This window comes from Thalassophryne amazonica, chromosome 4 (assembly GCF_902500255.1).
Source record: "Thalassophryne amazonica chromosome 4, fThaAma1.1, whole genome shotgun sequence".
Taxonomy (NCBI): domain Eukaryota; kingdom Metazoa; phylum Chordata; class Actinopteri; order Batrachoidiformes; family Batrachoididae; genus Thalassophryne; species Thalassophryne amazonica.
In genome coordinates, this window is record NC_047106.1 from 131,227,731 (window position 1) to 131,245,381 (window position 17,651).

General features: G+C 39.6%; 1 protein-coding gene across 4 annotated transcripts in view; it reads left to right on the forward strand.

Annotated features, from left to right (window-relative positions):
* The window catches only part of LOC117508745 (neurofibromin), a 333,092-nt gene that overhangs the window by 159,316 nt on the left and 156,125 nt on the right, over window positions 1-17,651 (forward strand). For all 4 annotated transcript variants that reach the window (XM_034168565.1, XM_034168568.1, XM_034168567.1 and 1 more), the window contains exons 26-28: window positions 6,018-6,229; window positions 8,140-8,301; window positions 9,842-9,939. In XM_034168565.1, the coding sequence (XP_034024456.1) occupies window positions 6,018-6,229; window positions 8,140-8,301; window positions 9,842-9,939 (472 nt within the window). The remainder of the gene's footprint in view (window positions 1-6,017; window positions 6,230-8,139; window positions 8,302-9,841; window positions 9,940-17,651) is intronic.

Below are 17,651 nucleotides of genomic sequence, written 5' to 3' on the forward strand. Positions count from 1 at the left end.
AATTTTCTGTTTTGACAGCTCCCTGCTGTCGGTTATCCTTTATAAAGTTGCCAGCTTTTGACCTACCAAGCTTATTTTAATAACTTTAGCTCCTAATGATTCATAGATTCCACTTGCAAAGACTGGTGTCAATCGAATTGAGGGCTTGGGACGAGATTGATTTTACATATTTTGCAATACTACATAAAAATGGAAAAATTCAAATGGTTGTGGCCTATATGAGAGGATTTTTTTAAACTGAATTTTTCATTGTAGTTGCTCATACAAGCCATCATATCAATATTACTATGGCATCAAACAAAAACTCTTGGGTCTTTAGCTCACACGAAACACCAGTGTAAGACGGAGAGAGAAGTAACAGTACGAGGGCTGTTAGAAAAGTATCGGAACTTGTTCTTTTTTGCAAAAACCTGATGGATTTGAATTGTGTGCTTGCATGAGCCAACCTTGAACCTTCGTGCGCATGCGTGAACGTTTTCACGCCTGTCAATTGCGTCATTTCCTGGTAAGCAGCCTTTGTGTGGGACGTGTGCTGTGCGCTCGGTGGATTTTCATTCCAAGGAAAAAGACGGAACGACTGGAGCAGCGCCACATCAAATTTTGCCAGAAACTGGGTGACAGCCAGGTGGAAACCATTCGGATGATTCAGACGGCTTTCGGTGACTTTTCAGTCGTGTGACTTTCCGAGAAATTGTGGAAGAGGTGGGCATGTCACAGCACGGACACGCCGTCAGCAGCAGCATGAATTTCACCACCAATCTTTTCATGGCCAAATCTTCTGTCACAGTGGAATGTACTGGAAAAGTGCTGATGTCCACCTCTTCCGCAATTTCTCGGATTGTCACTTGACGGTTCCGCATCACCACAGCGTTCACTTTGGAATGATTTGGTCATTTCTGCATGTTGATGGCCGACCGGAACGTGGCTCGCTTTCCACCGTTGTGCGGACATCTTTAAACCGGTTGTACCGCTCCTTAATCTATGTGATGCCCAAAGCATCGTCACTAAAAGCCGTCTGAATCATCCGAATGTTTTCCACCTGGCTGTCGCCCAGTTTCTGGCAAAATTTGATGCGGCGCTGCTCCAGTCGTTCCGTCTTTTTCCTTGAAATGAAAATCCGCCGAGCGCACTGCACACGTCCTTACACAAAGGCTGCTTACCAGGAAATGATGCAATCGACAGGCGTGAAAAAGTTCATGCATGCACATGAAGGTTCAAGGTTTGCTCATGCAAGCACATGTGATTCAAATCCATCAGGTTTTTGCAAAAAATAAAAATGTCCGATACTTTTCTAACAGACCTCGTATTAATAATAACAAAAAAATTAGAAATACAATAGTCATTTAAGAAATATCACTGCATTTACAGGGTCTCATCTCCTAATAAAGAGCTCCTTTTGAACTCTCAATGAGAAAGTAATTTTTTCCATCATATTGATTTCCCTAATTTTCTCGACACGTACAGTAGTGTTCAGAATAATAGTAGTGCTATGTGACTAAAAAGATTAAGGTTTTGAGTATATTTCTTATTGTTACATGAGAAACAAGGTACCAGTAGATTCAGTTATTCTCACAAATCCAACTAGATCAAGCATTCATGATATGCACACTCTTAAGGCTATGAAATTGGCCTATTAGTAAAAAAAAAAGTAGAAAAGGGTGTTCACAATAATAGTAGCATCTGCTGTTAACACTACAAACTCAAAACTATTATGTTCAAACTGCTTTTTTAGCAATCCTGTGAATCACTAAACTAGTATTTAGTTGTATAACCACAGTTTTTCATGATTTCTTCCTATCTGCGAGGCATTAATTTTATTGGTTTGGAACCAAGATTTTGCTCGTTTATTAGTGTGCTTGGGGTCATTGTCTTGTTGAAACACCCATTTCAAGGGCATGTCCTCTTCACCATAAGGCAACATGACCTCTTCAAGTATTTTGACATATCCAAACTGATCCATGATACCTGGTATGCAATATATAGGCCCAACACCATAGTAGGAGAAACATGCCCATATCATGATGCTTGCACCACCATGCTTCACTGTCTTCACTGTCAACTGTGGCTTGAATTCAGAGTTTGGGGGTCGTCTCACAAACTGTCTGCGGCCCTTAGACCCAAAAAGAACAATTTTACTCTCATCAGTCCACAAAATATTCCTCCATTTCTCTTTAGGCCTGTCGATGTGTTCTTTGGCAAATTGTAACCTCTTCTTCACATGTCTTTTATTTAACAGAGGGACTTTGCGGGGGATTCTTGCAAATAAATTAGCTTCACACAGGCGTCTTCTAACTGTCACAGCACTTACAGGTAACTCCAGACTGTCTTTGGTCATCCTGAAGCTGATCAATGGGTGAGCCTTTGCCATTCTTGTTATTCTTCTATCCATTTTGATGGTTGTTTTCCATTTTCTTCCATGCGTCTCTGGTTTTTTTGTCCATTTCAAAGCATTGGAGATCATTGTAGATGAACAGCCTATAATTTTTTGCACCTGCATATAAGTTTCCCCCTCTCCAATCATCTTTTTAATCAAACTACGCTGTTCTTCTGAACAATGTCTTGAACGTCCCATTTTCATTTTAAACTGTTAATGTTTGTTTTTAAAGCTGTAAATGGCATTGCACCTTCTTATTTATGTGACCTGTTAAAAACACACAACCCTGATTGAGCACTTCGGTCTGCTGACCAAAACTTTCTTGAGGTTCCCAGGTCCAGGTCCAAACAATGGGTGTGACCGTTCTTTTGCAGTAGCAGGTCCTAAGTTGTGGAATGCATTACCTCCTGAACTGAGGTACATTAATAGCTTGCCTCTATTTAAAGCTAAGTTAAAAACATACTTGTTCAGGGCAGCTTTTTGCACATAATTGCTTTGACACTTTTTTGTCTATTTTTATTCTATTTTGGATGCTCTTATTGTGTTTTATTGTGTTTTTTGTACTTGGTGCTATTGGAAAGCACTTTGGTTCAGTGAAAACTGTTGTAAAGTGCTATAGAATTGATAGAATGATTGATTGATTTTTCCTCAGGCTTTCGAAGAGTAAAGCATGTTCAACAGGTGCTGGCTTCATCCTTAAATAGGGGACACCTGATTCACACCTGTTTGTTCCACAAAATTGACGAACTCACTGACTGAATGCCACACTACTATTATTGTGAACACCCCCTTTTCTACTTTTTTTTTTTTTTTTACTAATAGCCCAATTTCATAGCCTTAAGAGTGTGCATATCATGAATGCTTGGTCTTGTTGGATTTGTGAGAATCTCCTGAATCTACTGGTACCTTGTTTCCCATGTAACAATAAGAAATATACTCAAAACCTGGATTAATCTTTTTAGTCACATAGCACTACTATTATTCTGAACACTACTGTAGATCCGTAGATCAGTGTTTAGCAGTGAAATTGGTCTGTATGATTGGCAATTTGTGGGGTCTTTAACCTCTTTATGAATCACGACAATTGTAGCATCATTCCAGGAAGGTGCCATGGTTCCTGATTGTAACACGTAATGATAGGCCTCCAGCAGTAAAGGTGCAAATTTTCTTTGAATTTTTTTTTTTTTTTAATTCATGAACAAACCCATCAGGGCCAGGATTTGTATTATTTTTCAATTGTGAAATTGCTAGTTGTATTTCCTGGATTCTAATTGGTTCATCTAATTGTTTTGCCATAATTTCTGGAAGGGTTTTTAATTTAATATCTTTCAGGAAATTTGTCAGTAATTGGTCATCTTTACATGTATCAAAATTTTCATAAAGAGATTTATAATAACCAGCAAAACATTCTGTAATTTTGTCCAGTTTTGTTATTGTGAGTTCATCTGATTTAAGTTTTTATACTGTTTGAAGACTGCTATTTCTTAAGTCTTATTGCCAGGAGTTTATTTGCCCTATTGCCATTTTCATAGTATTTTTGTTTTGTAAATCTTAGCGCACCCTCTGTTTTATCCGTAAGCAAACAATCTAATTCTTTGCGGAGATATTTGAGCTCTTCAAGTACCCAGGTAGTAGGTGTCTTTTTGTGTTGTTGCTCTAGGTTCTTTATGTTTTCCTGTATTTCACGTTGTCTGGCCTCTTTTTTTCTTTCTCTTAGTGCTTGCAAATAATATAACACGGCCTCTAATGTAAGCCGTAGCCCTTTAACATTGTAAGTTATGACCTTCAGAGAATCCATATTTAATATATAAAAAAATGCATTAGTACACCCAATTTTCATAATGACAAATACAGCATCAAACCACAACAATCCAATGCAGTTGCAGGTGAGGGAAAGACCGGAAAAGAGATTTTAAAAAATCTGAGTAAACACAAATTTTGCTTATTTGTATGAGAGCATTGCCTTGCGCAAAACTGAATTTCAACTTTTTATGATCCCTGAGGAACCATGGGATCTGAACACAAACAATTAACAAACAGCCCTGAACATAAACACTGTAAAATCAAAATACACAAAGTCCGGGTCAGGGTGAATGCACGTGTCAGTTCGTGTCTGGGTGCATATGCATGTGTAATATATAGGCCTGTGTATAGTTACGACTATATCTTAAACCCCTGCATAGTAGAACTGATAGGGCACCATACTTTCGGTCCCATGTCTTTCAATCATCTGCTGTGTTTTCGGGTGGGAGAATATTTGCTTTCACGTCGTCCATCGCTTTGGCGGCATCCACGAACTCCTTCTCCACATCGTTATGCGTAATGCGGAATCTGGCTGGGTAAAAGATCCCATATCAGACTCTGGGTCTGTTTTGAAGAATCTTCCTGACCTCAGGCTTTGATAATGCTAGGTGTATAATCCGGGAAGATGGCGATGGGCTGTCCCCTGTAGCAGAGTTTACCTCCATTATTGCGTGCTCTTTTTAAAACATCAGCGGCATCTCTCTCGCTGTTCAGTTTGGTGATGATGGCCTGTGGTTTATCACGGGGTCTTCTTTGGGTATGGCTGTGATTAAAATGGTCAACTGGAACCTCTTTGTCCATCTGGAGAACTTCTTTGAGGAGAGACGAGATAGACTGCTGTTTCAATCAGTATTTCTCTGGGTCTTAGTTTTACTATAGTTCTGGACTAAGTTTAATTGATGAGCCATATAAAAATAAATTTACTTAATTTAACGTTTCTGCATATCTAAAGTGGGATGTGAAGCAATATCTTTTTTAATGTAATGTCTATGCTCAGCATTGCTGGGTCTGTTTGGGGTTCCAGCTTTAACATCAGTTTAGGTAGGATGAGTGAAGCCAAAAATATGAAAATTATTACGGCTCTTGTGATTAGTAATCTTGTCAAACAAACACGTCGGTTGTGGCTAAAGGCAAAGAAAAGTGAAAATGTGCAAAAGAAAATGCAAATACAACACACATTAAGCAGTATAGTTAAACTGGGGGATCAGGGTGAAAAAAGTAGTCATCAAAAAACCCTCCAGAATGCACCCCTGGACATCAAAAACCCAAACTTTTCTCGGGGTCTTCAGTGGCAGCCACACACCCTACCAACACACATCTACTGTCACCACAAAAAGAAGCCACCACCCTCCTCCCATTTCAGATTCTGGCTACAGGCCTGAGATTTTATTTGGTATTGAATGAAGTAAAAGCTGTGTTTATCCTGGAGTATTTAAATAATGTGTAGGTTAAAGTCTTTCTGTAATTTGATGGTTGCATTAGAAAAGAGCAGCAGTGGTTAGTGAGTGAAATATATTCTATAATTTGCTGTTTTCTTAGCTGTCTCTCCACCTTGTTTTACCTTAAACTCTAGGATGATTGCAAAAGGTGTTTCTATAAAAAAAAAAGGTAGATGGTGAACAGATTATGATTTGGCGAGAAAAAAAACTTCAGTCAGAAGATTTTTTTTTTTTTTTTTTGCTTTAATCCCTGCACATGTAAATACTGAATAGAAGACCATATGTCATTGTAATCAAGACTATGTTTAATCATGTCAGATTGAATGCAGTAGGAGGATACTGGATTACTTTAAGTGTTTTACTATTTTTGTTCATGTGAAATTCATTTTTCTACTCCCCAGGTTTGGGCTACCACAAGGATCTGCAAACTCGAGCCACCTTTATGGAAGTATTGACCAAGATTCTACAACAGGGAACAGAGTTTGACACACTGGCTGAGACGGTGCTGGCTGATAGGTTTGAGAGACTGGTGGAACTGGTAACCATGATGGGAGACCAGGGGGAGCTTCCTATTGCAATGGCACTGGCAAATGTGGTTCCTGGTTCTCACTGGGTGTGTACTTCTACCTGATTTCTGATTGGCTTTTTTTCTCAACATTTTTATAGTGCTGTCTGTGCACATGCACAAACATTTGCGTTAATGACCGCTGTACAGTTTTGCGTGCAAATGTCCGTGGTTCACACAATAACATTTTACACCATCTTTGTAATACTTGTGCCTTCATTGATTGCCATCGTATCTGTATATTGTCAGGACTGTGGTCCTGATAGTGGCTCCTGCTCGATTGTATGACTTTCATATCATGTTGGCAGTGGTGGGGACAGTTCCGTTAACTGCTAATTAGTGAAACTAACTTTTTCTGTCAGCAGATTAGCTTTTCAGCTAACATTGAAAACCATCAGCAGACCAATTAGTTCCGCTAACGTTCAGTCCGCTGCCATTTTTTGTTGGTAAAGTGAGTAAAGTATAACGGTAAAAAATGTTTGTAAACCCTAAAATCATATATGTTAGTTCCTGTCAGGTGTGTGTCTGCAGCAGTCAGGCCGGTGTGAGGAGCTCAGCCCTCCCCCCTCTGAGCACTCTCCCTGCCTTCACTGCACATGCGTCATTTTGGTGCTTCAGCAGCAATTCACAGATTGTCGTCTCATTTCTGCGTAATGCTGCACTCAAGTCATCATCTATCTCAGCGACGGATACGCTGAAGCTTTTGTACAACAATCGAAATGATGTACAAAAAAAAGATGGAGGAAGCACTGGTGTTCTGTCGAGATGAGCTCCCATAGTGTGAATCGACAGTTAGTTTGTCTGCTACAGTGTGTACAACTTTTTTAAAGTGAAAAGACACTTACTGCTGTATGTTTATGTAAAGATGTGGATTTTCTTAATGGGGAAGCTCAACGCGACGAATGAGGTGTAGATTTTATCAGTTGCATTGAACGCAACTGTATATATCTATATATAGATGATAGATAGGTGTGTGTGTGTGTGTGTGTGTGTGCGTGCGCGGTACAGAACCGCGCACGCACACACACACACAGAACCTGAAATTTCATCTACAGTTTGCCAGAAGGTACATCTGAGATGCAAGTCCATATTTGCTGTTTTGGTGAAAGAAAATCCTCCTCTGTGCCACTTCATCATGAAGCTGTACAACTGGTGATACAAAATGCAAAAGTTTCACTGTGCACAATTTCTTCAATCACAGCCACAGAAGACTGTAACTTCTTCTGGGTTGCCTGGGTGTCTTGGTGGCTTTCCTCACTCTTCTCCTTCTTGCACAATCACTCAGTTTTTGAGAACTGTCTACTCCACACAGATTTACCACAGAGTGCCATATTGTTTGTATTTCTTCGTAACTGATGTAAATCAAGTCCAAGACATATTCAGTGACTTGGAAATGTTCATGTATCCATCCAGTAACTTGACTAAAGAAAACTGGCAATTAATCTGATTATTTACAGTTATTATACCAAAGTGTTCCATTACTTATGCAACCCATCATCTTGCCTTTTATATTTTTAATTAATTTGTATAAAGTTGTAGAGATTTATATTCAGTTTGAATTTAAGGAAGATGATTGTAGAAATTTTTATATTGAGAAGCCTGATTTACTTTTTGTATTTGAAATGGCATAAACGAATTAAAATGTGTGACATATCAAGCAGTCCAATACTTTTGGAGGGCAGTGTATGTATGTATGTATGTATGTATGTATGTATATATATATATATATAATATGCATATTGCATATACCTGGAGACGGAGAAGCATAATTCAGCCTTCATTCTTTATTCAGAACTGCAGTTTATTTTTTGCCATTGAAAACCAAAAATTGTGACATCTTTCTTCCAACAGCATGTCATGACTCAGAAATGGTTGGCCTGATGATACTATGTTAATGTTTCCTAAATCTTGGTATGAAGTTCCAGTCCCTGATTCATATATATTTATCATACTTCTAGGATGAGCTAGCCCGTGTGCTGGTGACACTGTTTGACTCCCGCCACCTCCTCTACCAGCTTCTGTGGAACATGTTCTCCAAAGAGGTGGAGCTTGCGGACTCCATGCAGACGCTCTTCCGAGGCAACAGTCTTGCAAGCAAAATAATGACCTTCTGTTTCAAGGTAAAAAATTAATCATTGGGGTGATCATTGGGGTCCAGGGATAAAATACAATGCTAATTTCATGCTAATTTCAAGCACATATGACTAAATGTAGTTACAAAACAGCAAAACGTCCTGCCAAATGATACCAACAACTGAGGACCTAAATGTACGTCTGTTTCACACCATTGTCTTATCTCTTAGTAAGACTTCTACTGCTTACCCAGGCTTCACCATCCGCAGCACGTTGCAGTTCCTTCATCCTTTAACCAGCTACAAGCTGTCACTTACGTCTGCTGCCTTGGTGCTACAGCTCATTGTGCCAGGAAAGGACAATTGCCACTATGATTGTTTGTCATATTCGGACTACAAAACACCTAACATGAATGAACCCAGTCATCTCAACTCGTCTGTGCATTTCTCATCGTTTAACTAATGCAGTGCACTGGGACAAGCCCCAAATGGGCTTGGATACTGAGTGCAAATCCATTTAGCAGCTGGCATCAAAAATAGGAACTCAGTCTTGATCCAGTTGACATTCATAAACCCAGAAACTGACTCACTCTGCTTCTCAAGTGTTGCAAACAAGGTCTTTGATTGATTCATCAAAACATCAGAGTATCTTCTGCAAAGTCAAGGTCATTGAACCTTTTCTCACCAACAAATGCCTCCATGACCTTACCCATGCAAACATTGAACAGAATAGGAGCCAGAGCATGACCCCAATAAACATCAAAATTCAGTGGGAAGACGTCAAACAGGAGAATGACGTGTATAGGCTGGCCATACACTTCATGATGATATAGTACTGTAGGAATGCACGTTCTGGTGCCATCACACAGAAATGTATGCCCTGTCCCAGTGTGCATAATATAACCTTGATAGGATGCTGTAGTTCATGATACAGTCGTATAGCATCAGTTTGAACATGCTTGAAGCCTCTGCTGCGATGACACTCTCCTTGACACCTTTCTGTCTTTCTTAATCCATGTCTCCAGTGCCTCCTCACTTTTGTTTCACCACAGTGGATCCAGTATATTGGTTGTTTTTCACTGAGCTTAGCATCGATTTGATTCAGATGTTACTGATTCCTGGCTCTGCTACAGACTGGTGTAACTCTTAATTGGCGTAAGCGAGTATAGATAATGGATGGATGGGTTACGGATTCCTGTGAAGTCCAACTTTAGCTCTTGTATGACTTTGTGCCAGCTAGGGCTCTGACACATTCTTTGACCTCTGTTCCTGATGTCTTCCAAGATGGCCCATTCTGCCACCGTCCTTACTCTGCTTGAGATGTCTGTTTTCTCTGGACACACTGATGTTTTCTTCACATTTTCTGTGCCTCATCAAACTTTCTTTTCACTCATATAAATTTCTTGTCCCCTACATGAGGGTTCATCATAAGACTGGTAAGTTCTTAGTTGTAGCATGAGTATGGGTGAGTAATTTTTAGTAGCCACTGTATCCAACTTCATATCTTTAGCAAAAAAAGTTTGTGCTAAAAGTGTCTGATGTACAATATCTGATAGATTGTGTATGATATGTGAATTCTATCTGTTAGGTATATGGTGCGGCGTATCTGCAGAAGCTGCTGGAACCTTTATTGAGAGGTGTCATCACCACCCCAGAACACATGGGTTTTGAGGTGGATCCAACCAGGTAAGAACTACTGTTTTGCATAGATTTTACATGGTGTTCAGGTCAAGTCTGGGAGCATGCACTGGTGTCATGTTTCACAGCAGCCACCACACTGTGAGCATGGACCTGGATGACAACTGCGCAGGCAGACGGCCGGTCCATCTCCACTTCCTGAATGTAACCATCTGTCTGCTGCAGGTGGATCAAAGCCGTACATTGGCCTTTTCCTACCACTGAGGTCCTCACCACAGAGACCCTTATGTCCTGGTTCATGCCCAGACACAATGCACCGCAAGTCCAAAATATTGTAGCTGATGTTCCCTCATAATGCCAGCAGTGCACCTTATCTGAGTCTCTAAAACCTTGTTTCCACTGAGTGGGCCAGGTCAGTATGGTACGGGTCAGAACGGTTAAGTCTGGCTTGGCTTGCATCTCCACTGGCAGCAGTACCCTTTTGTTTGGTAGGCAGACCATGTAGATGTTGACGTGCACGTCATCGAGAGCGTGCACGCTGTCACCAGGCCTCATCTCTCCACATAGAGTCTGCACAGAGTAATTTAACGTTTTTAAAATATTAGATTTTATTTTTGTCTTGGTGGATCATGGGATTTATTTTCATGGCGTGCAGACTGCTGGAGAATCGACTGATGCCTGTGGGAAACACTGACGTGAATGAATGAGGTGCTGAGACGCTTTCACCTTTTAAGATAAGTTAATTTTCTTGTTGTGGGACAAAGTGGCAGAGTTCTCTGGTTCAAGCTGAGAAACACACCAGGATCAGACAAAACACAGAGAGACTTCTTTAAAAACACTGTGTTTCTGTAGCCACAACAACGAACTGAAGCGGTATCTCCAACATGTCGCCCGCGAGCTACCAGCTGCTCACAGACAGAGTTCATGAATTTGAAAACTTTAGATTTATATCCAATTAAATCCACACATGTCCCGCCTCCCTTCTTACACAAAAGGATTCATGCTTGTTTGCAATCTGCTTAAAAAGCAACATATGTCAGTATTCATGGGGTGGCAGAAGAGTTTTTCTGATTCAGGGTTCATGTGAAATCAACAAGGCTGGACACAATCTGTTATATGTACCACGTCTCCCGGGACGCACAGCTCTGAGTTGGCGAGGATGTAAGCGGCATCTCTCTGTGTCTCACAGCGTATTGGTGATGTGAGCTTTACAAACATGTACGTTTTGTTTTTATTTTAAAGTCTGTGTGTCTCTGGCTGTCCCCCTCATATACACCTTTAAGTCTGTTCCTGACGACGACTTGGATGAAACCTTCTTACCTGTCAATCAGATAGCACTTTCCACAAAAGTAAAGAAGTTTATTCTTGTGTGTGTGTGTGTGTGTGTGTGTGTGTGTGTGTGTGTGTGTGTGTGTGTGTGTGTGTGTGTGTGTGTGTGTGTGTGTGTGTGTGTGTGTGTGTGTGTGTGTGTGTGTTTTTTTTTTTTTTTTTTCCTTGCTCAGTGACGTGTGTGGGGCATGGGCGTAGACACTGAACAGCCCCCCCCCCCATGCGTAAAGATCCACTGTTGAAGACTTTTTAAGACATTTTGCACATATTACTACCACAGCTTTTAATAATAACATATATTAACAACTAAAACATTCCGTCAATATTATGCTGACTGTCCAAGTTTTTTACTCCTTCTCCTGTACACAGTGGAATTGAGGAACTATATTAAAGAGAGCTTGAAGAGAGCGCCTTTATTCACAGAGAGCTTTTCTTGCGTCTCAGCACTGATGAGCGTCCACCCTCTCCACTGCGGTCGTTGACCACAGCGCCCTGGATGTTCCGGCAGTTCTCTGTTTCAAGGGATGGTGGGAACCGCCAGAGATGGCACAAAAACAACAAAATACATAGCCCTGTGATCGGCAGGCTTTATGTACTGCTTGTACTTCATCATGATTCACAGGAACAGAGAGTCAGCTGAAGGTGTTTGTGAACTTTCCTCACGAAAATGGTGCTCTTTAACATTTGCGTTAAGTTGGATATTCCACCAATAACAGCGTTTTATTTTTTGAATGACAGTTAACCAGACCAATGACATGCAAATCTTGTATGAAACGCCTGCTAAAGAGATTACACAGGAAAGCAGTGGAGACAAGAGAAATCACTCTGCGTGGCTGCAAACTGACAAATTTCAATATTACCAGAGAAAACAGAGTGAACACGCTAAACTCGGTATGATGGCGCTGAGATTGTAACAGCCTGGTGCTGAACCACACTTCCATTGCTTAGGGAGAGCTCTGCGTTGTGTTTATCTGGATTACAACAAACACAGAAATACCTTTATTGAACACAGAATCAATTTTGTTTGCTCAGAGAGGAATATGCATGTTAGCTAGCACCTTGACTTTTCCAGTGACCACATCTGCTGCCAAAAAATTATTTAGGTATTTATTATATTTATCAATGTTTGAAGGTACCAAAGCAACCTTAAGAGAGATAACAGTCCAGCGTTGCTTTACAGAATAGGTGTTCTACAGCTGTCTTTATAGTTAAAAACTTTAATGGAGATGAATTTTTTTTACTTCAGCTCACAAAAAACATCCTTTGATGGTGTCAAGAGCGGGTATGTAGGAGATGTGATTAAAATAGACAGACACTTCCATGCTGGCATGATGGACATGCTGCCAAAGTTCACTGTTTTCTAGCCAACTAAAGTCATTATGGTAAAATCGTCCTCAGAGGACTTCTGTTTGTGGTGCAGAGACACTCAAAAACCGACTGACACATTTCCTGTGTCATGTAAGTGCAGAAGAAGCTCAGTCAGTTAGTGCTGGGTTGAAAAGATCGATTCACAGATTTAAAGATCTACTTTTTAAAAATATAATATATATGCACTTCTCGCCAGTGTTGGAACAGCGTCCCTGACAAAATGATGTGCAGTTGGGCCATTACTCTGTTTCCAAGGGTGTGAAAATGATCATTTCTCTACATTGATTGTGAACCTGCTGGTTCTGATTTAGAAGCCGGTGCACAATTTATTCATCAACCTCTGTCAAAGACATTTAAAGATGTCAATCATGATGACCGGGATTGTTGCCTGTTGTGGGCAAGAAAAGAAAATCATCCGCCATTTAATTCACATAGTAGTTTTTTTTTTTTTGTAGTTTTTTTTTTTCTTTCATTCCTCATAATGTGCCTTTTCCGTGGGTCACTGCACGAAGGTTCTCTGGTGTGACATGACTTTTCAGTCAATCTTTTCCACCAGCACTCGCTGTGCGGCTGTGGGAGAAGTTCTGTTGCAGCGTGCCGCACAGCCAGCGCTGCAGACATGAGTATTTGTAAGGGAGGCTGGGATCTCAACCACACCCCAAAACGTCTACATGCAGAAATCCAGTGTTCAAGAAGCATAGGCGATCAAAATTGTTTACTACTCTGAACCACGCCCGGATTATGTGGGATCCAAGTTATAAGAAAACTGGCATGCTCGGAGGTCACTTAAATGTGCGCAGTATGATATCAAAACGTGAACAATTAGAATATCTAATGTGTGATTCAAGTCTAGATTTTTTTTTTTTTTTTTTTTTTTTTTGGGTTAATCAGAAACATGTCTTACTAGTACATCACCAGATTCAGTGGTACTGATACCAGGCTATAATATTTTTAGAAAAGACAGAGATCAAGGAAAAGGGGGTGGGGTACTGCTATATGTCAGGAGTAAATTTAAATGTAGTCAAATTGTATGGGCCTAATAAGATCACACTGGAATGCATTGGAGTAAATATTTCTCTTTCTGTGCAAATGTCATTGACTGTAATCTGTCTCTGCCGTAAGCTGTCTTCTACAAATGAGTTTTATGATCAGTTGTGGAATCTCCTTAAAACATGTTATCATGAAGAAATTATCATATTAGGAGACTTCAGTGTAAATTGGGATGACAAAAAAGATGGGACAAATCTGAGATGAATTACTGATCAGTTTAATTTTACACAATTAGATGAGAATCGCGACCAGAATTACAAGGCGTCCAGCATTTCGGATTGACTTGCTTTTCTCAAATAGGCCTGAAGGGATTACTAAAACATATTGAATGTGTCTATTGAATGTGTTCTCAGACCAGTGTTATTCTTTGTACAAGAAAATTAACTCGGCCACGCTTTGAGCCTTCATTCTCCAATCATGTTATGAAACAAAAATCTAAAAGGTATACAACAACAAAACTTGGGAAAAGCATTAAAAGATCTCACTTGGGAAAGTGTAACCTCATGTGACAATATTGAAACATGCTCTGAAATATTTCTTAACAAAATTCAAAACGTATGTAGTTCCTTTACAAAAAACATGAATTATAGGAAAACAAAATCTTACTCTGTCCCATGGGTAGATTCAAATTGTATAAACTTAATGGGGAAAAAAAAGACTAGTTATTGAAAAACTCAGTTCAATCCAGGTTGACAACAGACAGACAGAAATATACTTCAGTGTGAAACAGAGTAATATCAGAAATGCGAAGAGCAAAAGCAATTTTTTTTTAATCACAACAATGCAAAACACAAATGGAAATAGAAAACAAATATGGCAGAATATTAAACTTTTAGTGAGGCAGAAAAAGAAAGATGCAAATGATTTGGAATTGAAAATTAATAACTAGCTTGTGAATGAGCCTACGATTTTAGCAACAGAGCTGAATTTATCATTCCTATGCTCTGTTGAAGAGATGGCAGCACGTTTCAAGTTGCCTGAAATAATCTACAACAATCCAGGACACAGTCAAACATTTAATATTGAACCAATATCAGAGGTTGAAACTCTAAGATTATATGAGTGAGTGTTGCGCAGCGGCGTGAAGCTCACTCATGGTACAGGGTGCCCTAAACAGGAAGTCCCAATTTTCAAATCCACAGTAAAACAGGAAATGTTCAAATTTCAACTTCCTGGATTGACAGACGAGATCCCATGGAATCTTGCGGGAACTCAGTGGCAAGCTCACACTCAAACAGGAAGTGCCAATTTATCAGTCACAGTGAAACAGGAAATGTTGAAATATGAAACACTTCCTGGCATGGGTGGAGCTAGAGCGGAGGCCGGGGTTTCACTGGACTCCCACAGATGATTGACATGTCACGGCACTGCACATCTGGTTCAAAGACCTGCATTTTCAAATCAGTGAGCCACATTGACTACTAGGTTCCTCCTGTCCAGTAGTTTGTGCTGTGTACCACAAGAAGTTCTAATCCACCTTAGTAGAAGAAGAAAAATGTTTGCTCCAGATTTGAACTGAACACGTCATTTGAACTATGCACTTCTCATCACACCCAACTTATATTGGTGAGTAAACAACCATATTTTATGCCAGAAATGAGGTCCAGGTTATTAAAAGCAGCATTTCTCCTTTAATTTTGGGGGTGGTCTTATATACACAGGTTTAAGCTGTTTAACAGACAGCAGCTGGTTCATTCTCTGTTGGCATATTAGTGCAGCAGATAACTGAAACAATCCTTCAAATGGTGATACAAGCATCAAATTCAGCACAAATACAGCTGGAGCAAAATTAATGGAGCAACTTTAGTTTTTGACCCCTTTTACAAACTGAAACTGACCTTTGTCATCATTCTTGCTGCTTTTACCCTCATAACTCCATAACATTCAGTCACAGATTGTCCAAACTATACCTTTTTGGAATCTTGATCTGCTCTGTGTAAGCCTGATCCTGTCAGATCTCAGAAGCTAAGCAGTGCAGGACCTGGTTAGTACTTGGATGTGAGACCTCTGTGGAACACCAGCGGCTACGTGTGTTTCTCCAGGTAAAACTGGAGTTTCGTCAGGAAGGGCATCCGGCGTAAAACTTGTGCCAAATACCAATGTGGATCTGGTTGAATCTGCTGTGGCGACCCCGAACACAAAAATGGGAGCAGCCGAATGGACAACATGATCAGACAATGTGGTGTAGTTTTCTATATGATTGGAGCGTATTTTAATTTAGACCAGTTAGTTAAAGAATTCAAATATTTGGGAGTGTTGCTGAACTCCACACTCTCCTTTAAAAAATCATATTAAAATGATGACTAAAATAATCAAATACAATGTGTTCAACTTCAACCAAATAAGGAGGTCAATGACAGATCAAGCGGCTACGATGTTCTTGCACTGTATGATCTTTTCTCATGTAGGTTACTGCATAACCAGCTGGTCTCTAACCGGTGTGACAGTTCTAAAACCAACTGAAAGGCTTTACAAAAGAGCATTGAAAATTTTAGATAAAAGACCATTTTTTTATCATCATTGTAAAATTTTAACAAAGTATAACTTATTTAGTTTTTTAAATTTTATAAAAATTTTCCAATGCTTGTCTAATATACAAAACTTTACATTGGCTCCTCCACCTCTTGCAAATTATATTAAATATAGAACAACTGGTCTGAGGGTCACCAGGGCTATGAGTAGAGGGGACTGTGAAGTGTCTGTAAGAAAAACAGCTTTTGCACAAAATGTTCTGTCCTACAAAGGCGGTGTCCAATGGAATGCTTTGCCAACAACAGTGAGGGAGGCCCCAAGCTTTAAAGCTTTCAAAAGTCACTAAGGAGTGTCTCAGATCAAATCAAAAATGTGAGCATTATGAACTCAGTTGTAGAACATAAGAAGAACCAGAGTCAATGTGCAATGCACTACAGCATTTTATAAATTATTGTTCTTAAAACTGTTTTTAAAATATATAAATGTATGAAATTAAACTTGCAGTTTTAATTAACTTATTCCAGTTGAATTGTAAATGTACTAGTTCTGTATTGTTTTTTTAAAACTGTGCCCACCTTTGACTGAGTTTGTGTAAAATACCCGTTCATGCTCAGATCACGTCGGTGTCCTCTTGTTTCCTGTCTCTTGTCCAGTCAATGTCTTCTTGTTGTAGTAGTTAGTGACCCCTCTGTAATGTAGTCTGTTGTTGTATTGTAAGCTCCTGTGACATTTGTGTGTTTTACTGTAAATTGTTTAATTTTTACAGTCTGTCAGGGACTACAGATGGAAATTAGCCCATGGTTATAATCTGACATATTTACATTTTATATGTTCATCAATATGTGCTGTCCCTTTTAAATGAAATGACCATTTGTCCCTGGAAAGTTTTAAATTTATAACTTTCTGAAACACTGTTTCCTGCATTTTGAGTGCCAGTGTTTGTGAAGTAAAGCCATAGTTTTTTTTTTTTTTTAATCTTTGTTACAGCCTTACTTTAAAGCCAAAAGAATCAAGGCATCAGGCCAAAACACGGAAGTGTGTAGAAATGTACCTGTGTCAGGGCCAATGAACCAGGGACCTCTCGTGCCCTCTTTTGGCTGTCCTGGGTCTGTTAAGTAATTATACCCATCAGCATGTTTGTAAAATAAAAATCCTACTCTATCATTCTGGGAGGGGGATTGGTCCGTGCCATCAGTCTTATAGCCATCATTATTAACTACCAATACTGCATTAATTTACTGTCAAATGTCAATATAATACTACAACCCCTAGCAAAAAATTATGGAATCACCGGCCTCGGAGGATGTTCATTCAGTTGTTTAATTTTGTAGAAAAAAAGCAGATCACAGACATGACACAAAACTAAAGTCATTTCAAATGGCAACTTTCTGGCTTTAAGAAACACTATAATAAATCAGGGAAAAAAAATTGTGGCCGTCAGTAACGGTTACTTTTTTAGACCAAGCAGAGGGAAAAATATGGAATCACTCAATTCTGAGGAAAAAATTAATGGAATCATGAAAAACAAAAGAACGCTCCAA